Raw genomic sequence first — 18,307 nt, 5'->3', positions numbered from 1 at the left:
AATGCTAGTCAATTAGCATAGAATCATAAAATCTCTGCAGTGTGGAAGGAGGCCATTTGGCCCATCAACTTAACACTGACCCTCCAAACAGCATGCCACCCAGACCCAACATCCTGCATTACCTATGGCTAACCCATCTAGCCTGCCCATCCCTGGACACCATGGGCAATTCAGCATGACCAATCCACCTAGCCTGCATGTCCATGGACTGTGGGAGGAAACCCATGCAGACACGGGGAGAACGTGCAGAGTTTGCACAGTCATCCGAGGGTAGATGGGTGTGGCACGTGGCAAGTATTGTGAAAACAACCAGATTTTGTTTTGTAACGTTGGTCAGGACACCAGGGAGAAATTCCTTGCTCTTTTGTGAAAAAGTTCCATTAGATCTATACATGAACCTGACAGACATAATGGGGCCTTGAAGTGTAATCTTCCATTTGAAAGATAACATGATTGCATTCTCTTGTATTTGACTGAAGTGTTCGGGCTGATTTTTCTGTTCAAGCCCTAGAATGGGACTTGAAGCCCGAACCTTGCGCCACACAATAAGAACGAGAATGAGACAAGAACGAGATCAACTGAACAATGGTTGATATGAGAGAGCTGCACCAAAGATGGACAGGGTAGAAGGGCTATGTGGCTTTCACAGAAAGTCTTGCAGGACAAGGAGAGGTTTCAGGAAGGCAATTCTGGCCCGTGATGTCAAGGCCTCTAGTGAGGTTCTAAGGGCAGCACAAGATGCCAGAAATGGACATGAAAGAATCAGTCAGAAAAATGGCAGAAACTCACCTCCATGCTGCCTGCAGATTTTCTGGTGTAACTGGCACCATCTGGGGCTGGTATTGCTTAACGTCAGAACCAAATCTACAAACAGGACAACAGAGTGCATGGCTCATCATTGAATTCCCATATAACCAGGAAAACAAACCCCTCAATCCCAACACCTCATCAAACCTGTCCTCAGCCAATCTCACCACAGCTCAATGACAGAATTGAGAGATCTAGTAAGGAAGGGAGAGAAAGAGACAGAGGGAGAAGAAAGGTGTGAGGAGAGAGGGAAGGGGGAGAAGAGGCAGGGGACAGGAGGAGAAGATGGTAAGAGGGTAGAAAGGAGGGGAGAAGATGGAGGGAGAGATATGTGAGAGAGGGGCAAAAGGGGGTTGGGAGAAAAGAGAGGGCACAGGGAGAGAAGAGATGGAAAGGAGAAGGGAAGGAAGGGGTGGGGAGAGTTGGAGGGGAGAGGGAGAGATGGAGTGGGTGCAGGAGGGAAAGAGTGTGGAATGGAGAAAGAGAGGAGATTTGAATTTGCTTTTCACTTTCCATGACACCAGGGTGTGCCAAAGTATTTGGGTCTGTGACGGGAAAATATAATGCTCCCGCAGCACAGGGAGCTGATCACAGAGCTCAGACTTTCCATAAGTGTCTTCACTCACACAAACAGGTTGAAGCATTCCTTATTTATCATCTGCTGTTCGAGTAGGAGGCGCAGAGAGTGCTGGATGTGGATAATGTGCAGTGAGTTATAGATTGAGATGTCCACCAGTATTATCACCCTGCACAAAGACAAATCCAGTCAGGAATGACAGTAATTCAACCTCAGGTTATTTGTACAATGCTGGAGCTTAGAGCAATGACTGACCTCCTTTCACAAACATTGCCCCATATCTTCCTGCTACTGGTGGACAGCCAGTCAATTCTGCGCTCAAACTGGCTCATAGCTCGTCCAAGCCGCTTCTGAGACAGAAGAAAAGAAAACGTAGATTTCATTAGAGAGAGGGAGGGGCGGGGGAGAGAGAAGGGGATAAGAAATGCAAGTGAGAGAAGGCAGAGAGTGAGAAAGAGAAAGTGGAAGGAGAAGACATAGTGAGAACATGATTGAGAGGACATGGCGGATACAGAGGACAGGTGAGTGAGGATAGGGAGAAAAAGGTTGGCAGAGAAAGAGGGGGACAGCATGTGGGTGGGGAGCGTAGACAGATTGAGAAATGTGTTGGTTAGGGGCTGTTACCTGGTACTCGTATAACAGAGGGGGGTCTACATGCACATTCTTCACTGTCCCATCATGCCACTCCAGCTGCATCATCGCTCTCTATGTGGAAAATACAGTTGTTAATCTCTCCATCACCCAGAGGCCAGCACGCTGGATACCCACAAATCACATTTTACATTGATGTTGCTTCAGCGTGGGATCCAGCCTATGTGAACAGTGAGTGTCAGCAACAGTGTGTCCACAAATGGACCTTGCAGCCAAGTCCAATCCTGCTTGGTCCCCACACTCATTCTCAGAGAGAATGGGCTGAGATTAGAACCAGCAGCCAAGTGGAGCTGGTATCTCGTTTCAGAAAGCAACATCCAGATGTCAAGCCTGCTGACTTTATTTAAAGGCCATCCATTGCTAGTTGACCAGGAGAAGGGGAAAGACATAGACCGCAGAGTGGGGCATTGGGGGGGGGTGCAGGTGGTGCAAGCCCCGGTGTTCCAAATAATCCGGTGACACCCGGGGTTAGCTTTTTAGAAAGCTAATGTTTTTGGAGGAAGAATCAATCATGTCAGTGGAGAGGTACCTCAAGGAATGATGAGGTTAGATTTAAGTACAGTGAGCGAAGAAAGGAGGAAGAGTCTGGAAGTCCTGAGAATTGCAGCAACAATTGAGGAAAATTCAGAGTTGAACCGAGTTCATTATCAGAGATGAGAGAGACTGATATTTACCCCATGTAGTGTCGAGGACACAGTCTTGCGAAGGATTGGCACAAATTCCTCCAGAGGTGAGAACGCATTCGGTGCCAACACTTGGTACAGACTGAGCTTCTTGGCTGCAAAATGTAAAGATGATATCTGACATCAGATCAAAACCGCAAGGGGCAGCAGTCACAGAGAAATCGGTCAGCAGCAATGAAACTGTTTGTTGTCTTCATTTCGTCACACTCTTCCCTCAAAGAGCAGTATGAAGGAATGATGGGTTCACAGGCTACAACCTCAACACTCCCCCTGTGGCCATTACCATCTTTAACCCAGTTAGTTAATAACAGGGAACTGTCCTAAATGACAGGAGGGCTAATGGACGACCACAATCTATATAACGAGTGACAACCCAACTGGATATGAGTTCAGAATTCAGAACCTCATTGGACCACTTGGAACAGGATTCAAATGTTGCACCTTCTGACCTGGTCAGGCATATCCTGATTGAACCCTGGTATCTGGAGCTGGCACAGATTTGAGGAGTTAAATTTCCTGACATGCCCAGTTAGGACTTGAACTGCTGATGCCCAGGTTTAATGTTTCAAACATTGGATTCCCTTTGCCATTACAAGGTGGGTCCCTTGGAGAAGAAGCACAAGTGTGGAGTGAATGGGCTGAATGGACTATTTCAGTGCCACAGAATGGACTTATTCACCCAGCCATAGGGGCCTCACTGGGAAATACAAGCATCATTGCCCCAGGAGCAAACCCTAGTCAAGTTGAAAATCTGTATGAGTACCTTTCAAGCCATGTTGCTTCAGCCAATCAGAAGAGGTCTTGGGCAGGAAGCTGGAGGTCTCAATACAGAGAGGTCCATCGTGATTGGGCGGTTGGGGTAGGAATCGAGCAGGTGGTATCTTGGCAACCTCAGTTGTAATCTAGGTCCAGGAGGACAAAAGCATGAAGCATCTCCAAAAAAAACCTCCGAAAACAGTGATGGCTGCAACTCCAAGCCAATTCCTACCTGCTCCGCAACCTCATGGAGAGTGTCCCCCAGCAGCCCCTGGCGTATCTCCTGGATCTTCTCCAAAATGTCACTGGCTTGCTGCAGTTCCTTCATCAAGACCTCAAGATCACTGCTCCAGCATCCCTGGGTCTGAGGGACAGGAAGACGGTCGTCAATTTGCCCATCAACACTCAACCAGATTTCAAACAGCAGTGATCCCACACTCACTCACTCAATAACACACTCAGCTGAATGCAACAAACACAGAAAATGCTTTCTGAAGAAGTCACATCGCACTTGAAACGTTAACTCTGGTTCTCTTTCCATTGATGCTGCCAGACCTGCTGAGTTTCTCCAGAATTTTCAGTGTTTCTTGCACATTTCCAACATGTACTGTAGTTTGCTTTTAACATCACCTCTGACATAGCAAAACATCCCAGAGCATTCAGGTAAAATCTGACCCCCACGCACATAAGGATGCACTTTGAAAGGTCTAATACAGGAATGAAGTATACAGTAAATTGTAGATCCTTTGAAGCATTAACATACAGAGGGATATGGGTGTACAGGTCCATAGTTCCCTGAAAGGGCAATGCAAGTGGATAAGGTGGTCTAGAAGGCATATAGCATGCATGCCTTTATCAGTCCAGACAGCGCATAAAACAACTGGCATGTCATGTTGCATCTATATCTAACTTTAATTTGGCCACATTTGGAATATCATGTACAGTTCTGCTTGCATACTGCAAGAAGGATGGGGGGCTTTGGGGAGGGTACAGAAACGGTTTACCAGATGCTGTTTGGTTTGGAGAGTATTAGATATGAGGAGATATTGGAAAAGCTTGGTTTGTTTTCACTTGAAAGTCAAAGGATGAGGGGTCACCTCATAGAAGTTTACAAAATTATGAGAAACATGGATAGAACGGATAGTCAGAGTCTTCTTCCATTGGTAGAAATGTCAATTGCAATAGGTTTAAAGTAAAAAGGGGAAAATTTAATGGAAATGTAAGAGGCAAGTTTTTTTTTACAGATGGTTGGAATGCACTGTCAGAGGAGGTGGCAGAAGCAGGTAAAATAACTTTAAAAGGTGTCTTGACAGATACATGAATAGACAGGAAATATAGGGATATGGACTGAGGCAAAAGGATTTTAATTTAGAAAGGCATGCGTCAGCACAGGCTTGGTGGGCCTGTTCCGGTGCCATACTGTTCTTTGAGAAATTAGTGCGGGTGAACAAAGCTTCATCAAAGAGGTTAAATTTTAAGGAGCGTCTTAGAGGAAAGAGAGTTGGGGACATTTGTTGGGGGTGGGGGGCACAGTGGTGAATTGTTGAACTGATTATCAATGCCGCTGAAGGCATTACATAGAACATTACAGCACAGTACAGGCCCTTCGGCCCTCAATATTGTGCCGACCTGTCATACCGATCTCAAGCCCATCTAACCTACACTATTCCATGTACGTCCATATGCTTATCCAATGACGACTTAAATGTACCTAAAGTCGGCAAATCTACTACCGTTGCAGGCAAAGCGTTCCATTCCCTTACTACTCTCTGAGTAAAGAAACTACCTCTGACATTTGTCCTATATCTTTCACCCCTCAATTTAAAGCTATCCCCCTCGTGCTCGCCGTCACCATCCTAGGAAAAAGGCTCTCCCTATCCAACCGTCTGATTGGAGCCATTATTTTGGGGGGTGGGGGGGACACAGAAGACCAAAATTTGAGGAATTCAGAGAGTTGAAGGGTTTTTAGGGCTGGAGGAGGTGAAGTTAAAAATCTTGTCTCAGCAATAAGTCAGAGGTCGTTAGATGATCCGATAATCAGATGTTTGATTTGTAAACTCTCCCTCGCCATCACTTTTTCTGGGCTCTCTTCTAGTCCCTCTACCATCCCAGTCACAAACTCTCTATTCCTTTAATTCTTGTGTCTGTACATCGCTCCCTTCCCTTTGCTCCACCACTGACAGCTATGTGTTCAGCTGCCTAGGCTTCAGGTTCTTGAATCCTCTCCTTTACTCTCTTCACCCCCTTTCAGATCATCATTAAAATTCACACCATTGACCAAGCTTTCAGTCATCCCTTCCAATCTCTCTCCTTCTTTCACTGAGTATCACTTCTTGTTACACTGTGGGAAACCTTTCAATGTTAAACAGATTAAACAATAACAAATCGTAGCTTAGTATTTACCTGCAGGATTCAGTTTAAAATGTGCTCCAATAATGTAGAATCCTACAGTTTAGCAAGAGGCCATTCAGCCCATCATGGCTGAGATTGGAAGCACAATCTAATTAGCCTTTCAGCTTTTGTTCTTTAAACTTCAATGGATACAAGCACAAACTGTCCAAAAGACCAGCCCCTCACCCCAGGAATCAATTGAGTAAACTTTCCCTGAACTGTTTTTAATACAACAATGTCCTTCTCTAAAATAAAGACCAAAACTGTACATAGTTCTCTCGATGTAGTCTCAGTGAAGACTTGCACAACTGCATCAAAATGACCTCACTATTATATTCCATTCTTTTTGCAATATACACTAACTATCCATTTGCTTTCCTAATCACTTGCTGTACCTGCATACTAACATTTGCAAATCATGTAGCAGGACATTCAGAGTCCTGTGTTTTGAGTTCTGTAATCTCTCTCTCTAATTAAATAACATGCTGCTTTTCTCCTGCCAAAATGTACAAGTTCACATTTTCCCACATTGTACTCCACCTGCCAAATTTTTGCTCAATCATTTAATTTATCTACGTCCCTTTGTAGACTCCTCACGTCCTCTCCATGACTTACTTTCCTATCTATCTTTGGGTCATCTATAAGTTTAGCTACCATATGTTTGCTCCTCCAGTCTCTCGACAGTAGAGAAAGGGTCAACTGAGGCAGTGAGACAAACAAGAAGAGAATAAAGAGATGCATCTCGGGTTGTGAAGGCTAATTACCTGACAGCCAGTGGAGTACAAATGGTAACGTCCCCCTGAGGCTTCCGCCAGAGACCTCAGTGTCACCTGGATTTATAAAATGTGCAACATGTCAAAAATGAATAACATGAATCAGACGCAGGGCTAAGTTATACCAGAGAACATTGTTCTTTCACGGCAATAGATCCTAACCAACACTTACAAAACAAATACAGGTGATTTCAATACTCATATGCTCTGTCTACATTCACAAAATTCAAAAATTGTATTGATTTTTATTGGATTTGATTTTGGACTACACTTTAATTTTCGACGAATGGTGCATTGAATTCTGTTTAGTTTCTCTGCTCACTCTTTATTGCCTTTCATTTAGTTACTCATACCCAGCACTTGCTATTCCTCCTAGAGTACATGACATGTTTTCAAGAATCTGTCTGACTTGTTGTACAAATAGACAAACACAAATATAAAATCAGCTTAAGGATTCAATCTGAGATCAATCTGTGAAGAGCAGCAATTGGGTGAGACTTCCCAAATTTTATTCCTGGAATGGGATTGAAGATATTTGCAACACGTCAAGGCAAAAGTGATGTCATGTGATTAAATCCTCATAAACGATTCACTGTATCATTGATTATCATGGCAGATAATTGAGTCTCTGTGGTCAAGGCTCTCACAGTGCACAGTACTTTCTGACAGGCTACTTACATGTGTCATATGGATGCTACAGTCATATGCAACAGTCTGGATGGGCAAATGTCTTCCTAGTATGCATTGCTGCATATAGTCAGATAAAATCTCTGCTGTTTGATCAGGACTGGAAGGAATAGAAAGAAATTGCATTTATATAGGGCCTTTTGTAATTAGTGAATGCCTCAAGAGCATTTTTACAGCCAAGAGTGCACATTTGAAGTGTAGTCACTGTTATAAATGTAGGAAACATGGTAACTAAATAGGACACAGCAAGCTCCCACAAACAGTACAGCGATAAAGAGCAGACAATCGATTTTAGGTGATGTAAATATTGGTCAAGACAGCAGGAAGAACTTTCCTGCTCTTCTATGAAATAGTGGCCCAGATCTATCTCAGTCAGTTCAGATAGGACAGGGAGCCCTTGTTTAACACAGAATTTCAAAATGCAGCAGTCCCTTCATACTGGACTGAAGTATCAGTCTGGATTTTGAGCTCATGTGTTTTAGAATGGGACTTGAACGCACAAACTTCTAACTCAGAGGCTCTTGGTCATGACTCCATCTGACTTGTTGCAATTATAGGTAATGGCCTTTCATAAAGCAGCTATAGGTGCTAACTAAGTACCTCATTCAGCTGCTCTTTACCGGTAAAGAAAAACGCAAAATGTTTTTGTAAATAGTTTAATGAGACACCAATATTTTCTCCAAACAATGCATTGTACTTAAATGAGCAGCTGCTTCTTTTCTTTATGTCATGATAATGCCAGATACCAGGGTGATACATGTTAAAATGTCACTTACTCTTGATCAGCTTTATTAGCTCCAGCTGCTGCCAGACCAAGGTTGATAGAAAACACAAGCCAGATTTGAGTACCAGTCAAAAACTGTGATTTATGACAAATAATGAGTCTATAGCTACAGGTATGTCTTATACCTGTACTAACTAAAACGCTCATCCCTTCTAAGCTGACACAGACACAGACAGACACACAGACACAAGACAGGTTTTTGGTGGAGGTAGAAAAACTGGAAGGATAGTTCCGGGTCTTTGCTTTCAGATTCCAACGACGAGATGGAATCAGCTCGCCAGGTCCTTGGTGTTCAGATGTCTCTATCTTTCTCTCTCTCTCTCGAAGCTTCCATCAGTTTCATAAGAAATACAAAAAATCCGATTCACTTTGAAAATGTCTCTGATTTATCAATTCAAAAGTCATAGTTGACAGCACTTGCTGGAAGAAAGGTAGCCTGTTTTCTTCAGTATTAAAATGAGGCTTTGACTGCAGAGAACAGGCAGATGCTAGCCTAGGAGAAGATCTGCACGCTTCTTTCCCCATCCCCTCTCTCTATCTCTCAATCCAGTTCCTAGAACATTACCCCTGTGTGGCTAAAATAATAGATTAGCAATAATACCATCATGCTCATCACCTTCCCACTCTTGAAAACTGTTTCTTTCTCATTTCATTCCCAGATTTTAGAAACACAAAAATAAAAAGACACACCAATGTCCTTTAGAGAAGGAAGTCTCAAATTCTCATAGTTTTCATGTGAATCCAGACCCACAGTAATATAACTGATTCTTAGCTGTCCTCTGAAATAGCTCAGCATGCCTCTTAGCTCAAGGGAAATAAATGCTTGCCTTGTCAGTATTCCCACATTTCATGAAAGAAAATGAGATAACAGCGCAAAAAAGTATTGCCTTTTCTCAACCATTCAATAAGATCACAGTTGATCTTTTACTCCAGTTGATCCTCAAATTCCTTAATTCCCTTAATACCCCAAAATTGAATCACCCATGAATGTCTTCAATACCCAAACATGCAGAGGCCAGAGGGTTCAAAAGATTCAAAACTCAAAGTGAAGAAATTTTTCTTCATCTCAGTTTGGAATGAAATGGCCCCTCACCCTGAAACTGTAATCCTGAGTTCTAGGGTTCTGTAATAAGAGAAAACAGCTCTCTCACCATCTGCCCTGTAAGACCCTCTCAGAATCTTATACATTCAATGTTATGACTATTCATTCTTCCAAACTGTAGCAGAGTCAGATCCAATCCATTCAATCTCTTCTCATAGATCATGAATCCTGTATGTTACTTCCCATTCAGCATATGACAAATAAGCCACCAGTAACTAGGCATTCTTGTGTTTCAACGTTTTCTTACCATGACCCCAGTATAATGAGAAGAGAATTCAACTTCCTCACTTTCACTATTTTCTTCATGGCCTTTAGTAGGTTGCAGCTGCCACTGGGCCGGAGATCTTGAACCCATTGCCGGGCTTCATCCAGGCTGTGACAAACAATAACATAACGATTGATAAAAATGGACCCTAAGTGTGAGAATGACAGTACATTCATAAATTCCCATTTCATGTTAGCAATGGAATTCCAATCCCCACTTCTCCTACAACAACCACAAACACAGCAAAACTTCCCAAAGTGATTCACCGGAGCGATTATCACACAAAGGTGACAGCAAGCCACACAAGGACATACTAGGGCAGGTAGCAAAGAGATGGATTTTAAGAAATGTTTTAACGGAGGAAAGAGAGTGTCAGAGGGATAAGGAAGAAATTATAGAACCTATCATCCTGAAGGGGCTGAAGGCATGGACATCAATGACGGAGTGGATACAGGAAACTGTCAATACATAATGGAAAAAAGACTAGCAAAAAAATGTCACTTACGTGCGAATGTTAACATCCCGAGGGGTCTCCCAGAGTTCAGAGATATCACTACCAAAGGAGAGGAAATAAAACTGCTTCCTAAAACAGAGCTGTTCATCCAGCAGACACTGTGAATCAAGAAACAGAGCTCAACTTGACACAGGAAATATTCTTTACAGCAGCTATTCCAAATAAAATGTTTTCTTTTCCTGCTACACCATTGCACACTGACCAGGAGAGCTGCCTGAAAGTCCTGCAGTCGTCCAAGTCCGCAGTTTGCATCAGAGGAGTCGATAAGCACACCAACCCGAGAACCCTTCACCAAACCAAACATCTAATGGCAGACAGTAGGTTAGAGAGGTCTTTAATGAAATACAATCAATCAATCAATGGGTTTTCATGCTGGGGGAGAAACAGACAAAATCCTAGTCATGTGACCCACCCACGAAACTATGGGATAAATTTGTAAATAACTTTTTTATTCAAAATATTCACACTAATTAAAAAAAACTGTGACTACTAAACTACTAGTTAAAAAACCCAACATTTCACAACAAACGTAGAATCTGATTATTTAGTTTCTATTAATCAGGAACTCAGTCTATAATTTGTCTTTGAGACAAGCTTTTGAAAGTTGCTTGAGGAGCGTTGCCTTATAATATTCCAAATTCCGAAGTGGGCTGTTCAATTTGGGATCGCTATGTTCTTGCTTTAATCCAGGCTCTCATCTCTTACAGGGAATAAAATACGTTTTTTGTATATATATATAATATATATATATATGAGTCAGGGGAAGAAGTTGGCCTGTTACTGGATTGTATGACTCCACTCAGAATCATATAGCGGGAAAGCTAACCTTTCTGCTCCTTTCCATCAGCCATTCCATCCGCTGGTGATAAAGGTCAGTCATTCTGAAAATATTTAATGAAACAGGTCAGAATAAAGATCTGAGCAGAGATTGACCATCATTTCAGGAAGAATGGCATCTTAAAATGACATAATACCTTTAACGTAATGTATGAAAATATTCCAAGGTGCTGCCCAGGAGGATTGACAAATAAAACGTAACACTGAGCAATGCCAGGATGTCAGGTCAGACCACCAAATGCTTGGTCAGAGAAGTATGCTTTAAAGAGTAAATTAAAGGAGGAGAGTGAGGTAGATAGGCAAAGAGGTGTAGGGAGGGAATTCCAGAGCTCGAGGTCTATGGAACTATAGGTAAAGCCCCAGTGATGGAACAATTCTGATTTGAAATGCATTGGATTTCAGGGCTGTGGGACTGTGCAGGGCTGTGGGACTGGAGGAGACTAATAGAAATACAGAGGGGCAAGGCCATGGAGGGGTTTGAAAACAGGGATGAGAATTTTAAAAAATCAAGATGTTGTTTTAGCCAGGAGTCAGTGTAGTTCAGTGAGCACCAGAGTCATTGCTAAATAAGATCTGGTGAGAGTTAGGTGAATTCAAGTTTGTGAAGGGAATAGCAAGAAATAGCACAGAATAAAGGTAATTCAGCCCATCCAGCTGATTCCTTCAATAGACTTCATACAACCACAGGGTCCATTTCACCCAAATGAACTGTCTGATTCCCAGAGATAATCAGACGCCATTGTAGAATCTCTATCTGGCCTACTTCTCCCAATGCTCAGCCCAATCAATATCTCCCAGGTACATGCCTCTCATCAAAATCACTGAAACTATGTTTGCAGTGTTGTCCAATTTCATCATCCTGAGAAGTATTTGAGAATTCAGGTATGGAGATTTGCATTTCTAATCATTGAATAATGAATGAGCAATACCCCCCCATTTGCGGGGTCTATCATCTTAATCTTTATTCACACGATTAATGCTTTTAACAGTGAACTGTTTTTTGATTGTTGTGATGCAGGTTTAAAGGTATTTTTAAATCAACCTATTCAGACATGTTATTACACACCTCTGGGATAGGTGGGACTTGAATTTGAGCCACCTGGTCTAGAGATACGGGCACTACACCACACCACTAAACCCTTATTTCCTTGGTCACCAACTAGTGGCAGATAGTTGCTGTAAATATCCTCATGTGAAGGGCATTTCCCTCAGTTTCAAAGGTTTCCTCCAGGCGCTCCAATTTCCTTCCACACTCCAAAAAAAGTGCAAGCTAGGTGGATTAGCCGTGGTAAAATGCGGGGTTACAATGAATGGGTTGGGAGCTAGGTCTGGGTGGGATGCTCTTTGGGGAATTGATGCAGACTTGAGGGGGCAAATGGCCTCTTTCTGCACTGTAGTGTAATGGGGTGGGGTTTCTACTGAAATGAATACTTGCATTGTCACAGCAATACCCCAGCCTGGCCCACGATTTCTCAATATTTCTAATCAATCTGTTCACAGTTTATGTGACATGCCTCAGGATTAGTTGGGACTTGAACCCAGGCCTCCTGACTCAGAGGCATGGACGCTACGACTGTGCACCAAGAGCCCCAATCAGTAATTTCTATTGACTGCCACTAAATTAAAGCAAGGGAAGATGCTTCATGCAGAATTGAGCTCCAGGACAAATGATTATTTGGGGTATCCTGGTAAATCAGTCCTTAAGTGATTCAAAGGCACAATCTGTGCTTGAAAAAGTGCTGTAGTACAGTAGAACAGCATTTATTGTCACGTGCACTCGAATAAGTGCACTGAAAACTTTGTAATGTCACCTCACAGTGCCAGGGTACCTAGCTACAGGTACTTTAAGTGTTGTCACAGAATTGAAATAGTGGGAAAAAATAGGCTAGCATGGGAATGCTGAGTTTAAAAAGTCCAGAATAAGAATAAAAAATATCTGCAAGTTCCCAAGTTAAAAGTCTTTTTTCCCTGAGTCTGTGCCGGTCAGGTTGCAGGACACGAGGCCATGCTGCCTTCACATATTGAACTCTGTCCGGGACCCGTCTCCAGGATCGGTCCCTCTGGTTGGCCTGTGCTCACTGCCGTCCCACTCCAGGCTCCAGCTGCGACTCAGTTCCGGGATTCAGCCTGTGTTGGCTCTGCTCCATGCTCTGGCCTCTGGCTCTGTCTTGTCTCCCCTGCCAGGCTGGTCTCAGACTCAGTTCTCCATTTCCTCCAGGTTAGGGTACTTTAAGAAGTTAAAGGTTAGGGTCCCAGGGAGGGGGAAGAAAAACTTCATCTACAGGGTAAATAGAAAGAGAAAGGAGAAGCAGCTGGTGAGCAGACAAACTCCCACTGGAGTATCTTACTCTGCCGCTGTCTTAACTGGTGCAAAGGGGTGCTCTACTCATACAATTGTGACTACGTTTCCAAAGGCTCTTCTGACTTTAAAATGACTTGTGACATCCTGAAGTTTTAAAGGAATCTGTAAAAATGCAAGTCTTTCTTCAGCCTCATATTGCTTCACTATTACTCTGTCCTGTTCTCCCCATTTCAACAGGAACACTTTAAAAATACTTTGACTGTAAGCTGATTTAGAGAATCCCATGGCTGACGAAGATGTCACAAAGAGATGCAAGTAGATTTTTAACATCTTTTTCTCCACCCCGTTTTATTCTATCTGTCTGCTTGATTTTCTCTCCTCTCTAGTATTGTTGTTATCTCTTCTTCTTGCCCTGCCTGTCTTCCTCCTGAATGATGTTTGTCCCTCTCCCATCTCAGTATCGCTCAAGATTCAGAGACCATTCTCTCCATTTCTGTGCAATCCATTCACTCCTATTGTGGTTACAGAGCAAGTAAATATTCAAGAGAGGAATCAGGAAAAATACTTACTGTTGAAGTTTGGATTCAAACTCATCAATGACATCCAAGCCAAGCTGCAGTTGTTTAACGTCCTTCTCATCCTTTTTCCTAAAGTGCAGGTACAGGGAATGCGGTTAAAAGGAGTTTTAGATAATACAATACCTGTTAATTGCTTCTGTTAGACTCACATAATGATCTTGCAGAGTGTTAGAAGATGCTGAAGCGTCAAATTCTGGTGATCGAGGCTGTGATTGGTCAGCCATTCCTCGGATGTCTGGTTTTCATTGGCCAGCGACTGTTTCCCTTTCGTTCTCTACAGTGGGCATGAGGTAGAAATGAGAAACCACAGTCTCAGGAGCTGCCTACAGTACTGGACTTCCAAAACAGGGAATTGGAAAAATACTTGGGAAAGAAAAGAAATAGCAGGGCTGCGGGGGATGGGGGAAAGAAATCAGGCAATGGGGTTCAAACCCATGACCTTTCCCACCAGAAAAGGTAGCTGACACCACCATCTGCAAGTTTCCCACCAAGCCACACATCATCCTGACTTGGAACAATATTGTTGTTCGTTCGTTGTTTCTGAATGAAATTCCTGGAACTCTCACAATACTTTGAAAGTACTGACACCAAACAGACTGTGGCAATTCAAGGAAATGATTCACCACAGTCTCGTCAAAGCTGTTAGGGATGGGCACCCCAGCAATATGCACATGCTATGAAAGAATGAAAACAAAAGATAATTCTTTCATAGAATTGGCACAGTTTTGATGGAGTGTGCTCTGTGCTGCAAGATTCTATGAAAGGAACAACAGACAAAAAGAAATTTCCAAATGTTATTATCACAGCCTTACTGTGTGTCCAAAAACTAGGGGTTACTCAAGCATTGATGGTACAGAAAATGTTTAATGCTCCAAATTCTTTCGTAAGCAGTGTAAAGATGCCTCTGTTCAAACTGAGAAGGGTAATAGTTGACACAAATTTAATTTTGCCTTTCAGTCACCAAATTTAGATGACAAACTTGCTGCGAAACCTCACAGAAAAGGATTTTAAGAAAACAAGGTTGGACTCTATGTACAAGCTCCCACTGTGGGACCCTGGCCTGTTGAGCACTTGGTTGTGAATTTGGGGAATACTATATTGCTCAGCCCTCACTACTCATGACCCCCCATCTCTCCCCCCCCCCACACATACATACACACACACACACACATACTTCCCACAAGATTTTACATTCCATACAACCTTCAGTCTGATCAGGTCTGTTACATACCAATAACCCACTGGTTTGATTGACATGAGTCACCAATAATCCATCATCTGGTTCGAGGTTGATGATAGCAATATCCTGCCAGGGTTTTCTCTGTCTCCAAGGGATGTTGTCAGATAGTGGCCTTGAAGTACAGCAATGCAATTGTTAAAAATAAAAGTACTTCCACTGCATTACATCACCCAGTCAGAATCAAACAAACAGTCACTTTTTAATGGTCTTTCTCCTGGCCCCAGTTGATGGGCTGAATGGCCTCCTTATTCCTGCTCCCAGTGGAGGGGGAGAACAGTTTTCCTTCTGTTCCTGAGGGTCTACGACTCTGCACAGAGACAGTGTACAGCTGGTTACAGAGCAAAGAGCTTAAGATCCTCTTTGCAGGTTTCTAGTCTTGCATTGGCGCCGTTCGATGTGCAGAAAGCAAAAACAACTTGATGATAGAAATATGGAAATGATCTGCATTTTTGCCAATCCCAGATGCTGACTGGATGGCATGTGACTGAGTCATGTTGAGCACCAAGAGCCAAAAAGTGATCAGGTTGGCAATGTTTACTTAGCGTCAACATTTGCACTGAGGATTAAGATATTTTGCCAGGCTCCATACTGCTGATCACTTTGCAGTAACAAGTGTTGACTATTAAGTGAGGTAAGGACCAGGAATAAATAGAAGAGCATTGCATTGTCAAAAACCCCATTTGTAATCATTTTCCATGCTAGCACAATGACAATGGTCACTTGAGCAAAGCTGAGGGAGAACTGCCAACACAGAGAAAGCAACTGGACCCTGTAAGCTATCAGATACCTGACGGACAGCACAATTCAGTCACTGGACCACAACGAAGAGGGTGAAAAAGTAAAAAAAGGTAAAGAATTTGGAAGGAAGCTCTAACTTGTCCAAAAACTTGATCATCGCAAGTCTGAAGATAAATAATATGAATGATCTTCACCGAGTTTAGTGATTTTTAAAAAATTATAATAAATAAACTTGCCATTCACTTTGAAGAAACTGCTCATTTGCCAGGATATCAGCCATGTTATCAACGTGTGGGTTCATTGTCACCGTCAACAGCTTTAAATCTGCACCGAGACACTAGACAAGAAAGATGTTAGCAACTGATCGGGAATGACTGCTCCAAAAAGAGATAGAGATAATACACAGCTAGTGAAATTTCTTCCGATACTGAAAGCAGAACCCGCGCTACTCCAGATCCCAATACATTTCTCAGCGACGTGTCAATCATTAGGGTCTCCGGAGGCCGGGTAATTGGCAGATTCCGGACTCACCAGCTCGGGGTCCTCGCCGCCTTTCGGGTGTTTGCCTGTTGCCAAGAGAGATGGAAGAGTCCATTCCTAACAAAATGCATACATTCTCGGCTGTAATCTTGAAAGGGAATCATTAGGCTTATTGAAGACCTGTGTATTACAGTTTAGTTATCAGGGAGAGCAAATTCAATCCGTCCAATATTATACAATTGGCTCTTCTGTTTTAAATAAACTGAGTAGTGGAGTCCAAGCTTTGCAAGTAGCGGTCAGAGCTGTAGCCTGGCAACAGACAAGGGAGGTGCTGGCAACAAGCAAATCGGAACCAGCTGATTGACAATAATGACATCATCAGGAATTCTTGGTGTCTTAATATTCCGTAAATGTTTCAAATCATTCAAATCACACACACAGGAGGTCCAGGAAGTACCTCGTTCTATACTAAATACAAGCTCCCAGACCCACTGCAGGATGCAAAAATAAGACAAGCAAAAAAATACACTCGGGCGGTAGGTTACTGAAACTGAAATAAATCCGGAGCGATAGTTTCGCTCGATTGAACATCGCAACGAGGGACCAATTGCAATTAGCAAAACTTGCTGCGTCCGGATACTGTCGTCAAGCGTTTGTATTTACGTATTTCATGTAATATTCAACATACTGTAAGATGTAAATTCGCCATATCTAACCAAACTGGACTGCTCTCTCAACAGACTGGTGGTGGTTTGAGGGCAGTCCTCCACGGTAACCTCAGACAGTGTGGAAATTGAACCCGTTCTTCGTATCACTGTACATAGCAGACCCAGCCATCCTGCCAACGGAGTTAACCAAAATCAAGCTTTTATTATTAGCACTCCCTTTCTCTTTTGCTCTGGGCGTTCTCCCAATCTGTTCCACTCCCGCCCCGCCTTGGTCAACAATATAAATAATCATTTCCCAACCCCATTCAGTTATGAAGGAGCATCACTGGACTCAATGTTAACTCTGTGTGCCCTCCACAGACTTGCTAAGTTTCTCCAATATTTCGTTTTTATTTCAAATCTTAAGTTTCTTGTTTTTATTCTAAGCACTCCTAACTCTTGCTTGTAATGGACTGACAATGGTCTTGGCCAATTTTTTGACGTTTAGAAGAAGCTATTTCAGTGTTTTATCCTTTTTTGCAATTTACATTAATATTCAATTCTCCCTTTCTTTATCAGCTTCCTGGTCTTCCTATTCTAAAATTTAAATGTACTTATCTGTAAATTTACAGGCCTTTCCTGTTAATCTTATTCAAGCCTTAACTTCTATTGTTGAATGTTTTTTGGGTTTTTGTGCCTTCAAGAAATGTATAATTGCAGTCAACTGTGGTATTTCTTTAATACCAGCCACTGTCCATGTATAATCATGCATTTTAATATACTGTTCCAATCCACTCCAGTCAAATTTCTCCCTACCCATACCATCACAATTTATTTTGTTCAATTCTATCACCCTAATTTCAGAATAAAACCACTTTATAACAAAACGTAAAATTCTACCATTATCTCTAAAGGTTCATTATAACATTATTAATTAGCCCTTTTAATTACATAGATTAACAAGTCTATTCAATCATTAATTTATCAACTTACTGCTCCAGAAAACCATCCCCAATACACTCCAGAAACACAACTTCCATAGCATTTGTGCTCACTAGGTTTAACCAGTCTATATGCAGATTGAAGTTGCCCATTATTACTGTACTATCCATGGCAGATGTTTCTCCTGGTTAATACTATGCACCATAATAATGCTACTGATTGGAGGCCTACATGTAAATAACTCCTCTCAACGTTTGCCGATATTTCTTAGCTCCATTCAGATTCCATGTCATTCTGATATGATACATTGTACTGAGCCTATCACCTATTGCCAGTGCACCGCCACCTCCTTTACCTTTTTGCATGTTTCCTCAAGATTGAACCCCAATGTCAGGGTTTCTAATGAACATGACTTGTAAAATTTCAAAAGGTCCTTTAGGGATTTCAAAATGACATCATTGGAAAATTATGTAATTTTCTGCGGTTAAACTGATTAAAAGCCAATCAATCAGAATTCTGGGAATATTACAAAGCTTAGGTGAAAGTTAATTCA

At 42.3% G+C, this 18,307-nt stretch overlaps 1 protein-coding gene across 2 annotated transcripts in view; it reads right to left on the bottom strand.

The window, feature by feature from the left end:
• Positions 1-16,474, bottom strand: part of vwa3a (von Willebrand factor A domain containing 3A) — a 41,955-nt gene extending 25,481 nt beyond the window's left edge. Inside the window, exons 1-18 of one of the 2 annotated variants that reach the window (XM_048552759.2) lie at positions 16,217-16,474; positions 15,922-16,022; positions 14,939-15,059; positions 13,857-13,981; positions 13,699-13,776; positions 10,817-10,871; positions 10,193-10,294; positions 9,982-10,088; positions 9,459-9,584; positions 7,317-7,425; positions 6,630-6,695; positions 3,707-3,838; positions 3,482-3,620; positions 2,710-2,813; positions 2,009-2,089; positions 1,640-1,734; positions 1,434-1,553; positions 790-864 (exon numbers count right to left, since the gene is read on the bottom strand). In XM_048552759.2, coding sequence (XP_048408716.2) covers positions 790-864; positions 1,434-1,553; positions 1,640-1,734; positions 2,009-2,089; positions 2,710-2,813; positions 3,482-3,620; positions 3,707-3,838; positions 6,630-6,695; positions 7,317-7,425; positions 9,459-9,584; positions 9,982-10,088; positions 10,193-10,294; positions 10,817-10,871; positions 13,699-13,776; positions 13,857-13,981; positions 14,939-15,059; positions 15,922-15,986 — 1,700 coding nt within the window. In that variant the 5' untranslated portion in view covers positions 15,987-16,022; positions 16,217-16,474. The remainder of the gene's footprint in view (positions 1-789; positions 865-1,433; positions 1,554-1,639; positions 1,735-2,008; positions 2,090-2,709; positions 2,814-3,481; positions 3,621-3,706; positions 3,839-6,629; positions 6,696-7,316; positions 7,426-9,458; positions 9,585-9,981; positions 10,089-10,192; positions 10,295-10,816; positions 10,872-13,698; positions 13,777-13,856; positions 13,982-14,938; positions 15,060-15,921; positions 16,023-16,216) is intronic. The other variant, XM_048552761.2, reaches the window with a different exon arrangement.
• Between the last annotated feature and the right edge of the window lie 1,833 nt (positions 16,475-18,307).

The sequence above is a fragment of the Stegostoma tigrinum genome, chromosome 23, assembly GCF_030684315.1.
Source record: "Stegostoma tigrinum isolate sSteTig4 chromosome 23, sSteTig4.hap1, whole genome shotgun sequence".
Lineage (NCBI taxonomy): Eukaryota > Metazoa > Chordata > Chondrichthyes > Orectolobiformes > Stegostomatidae > Stegostoma > Stegostoma tigrinum.
This window is presented reverse-complemented; position numbering and strand designations above follow the sequence as displayed.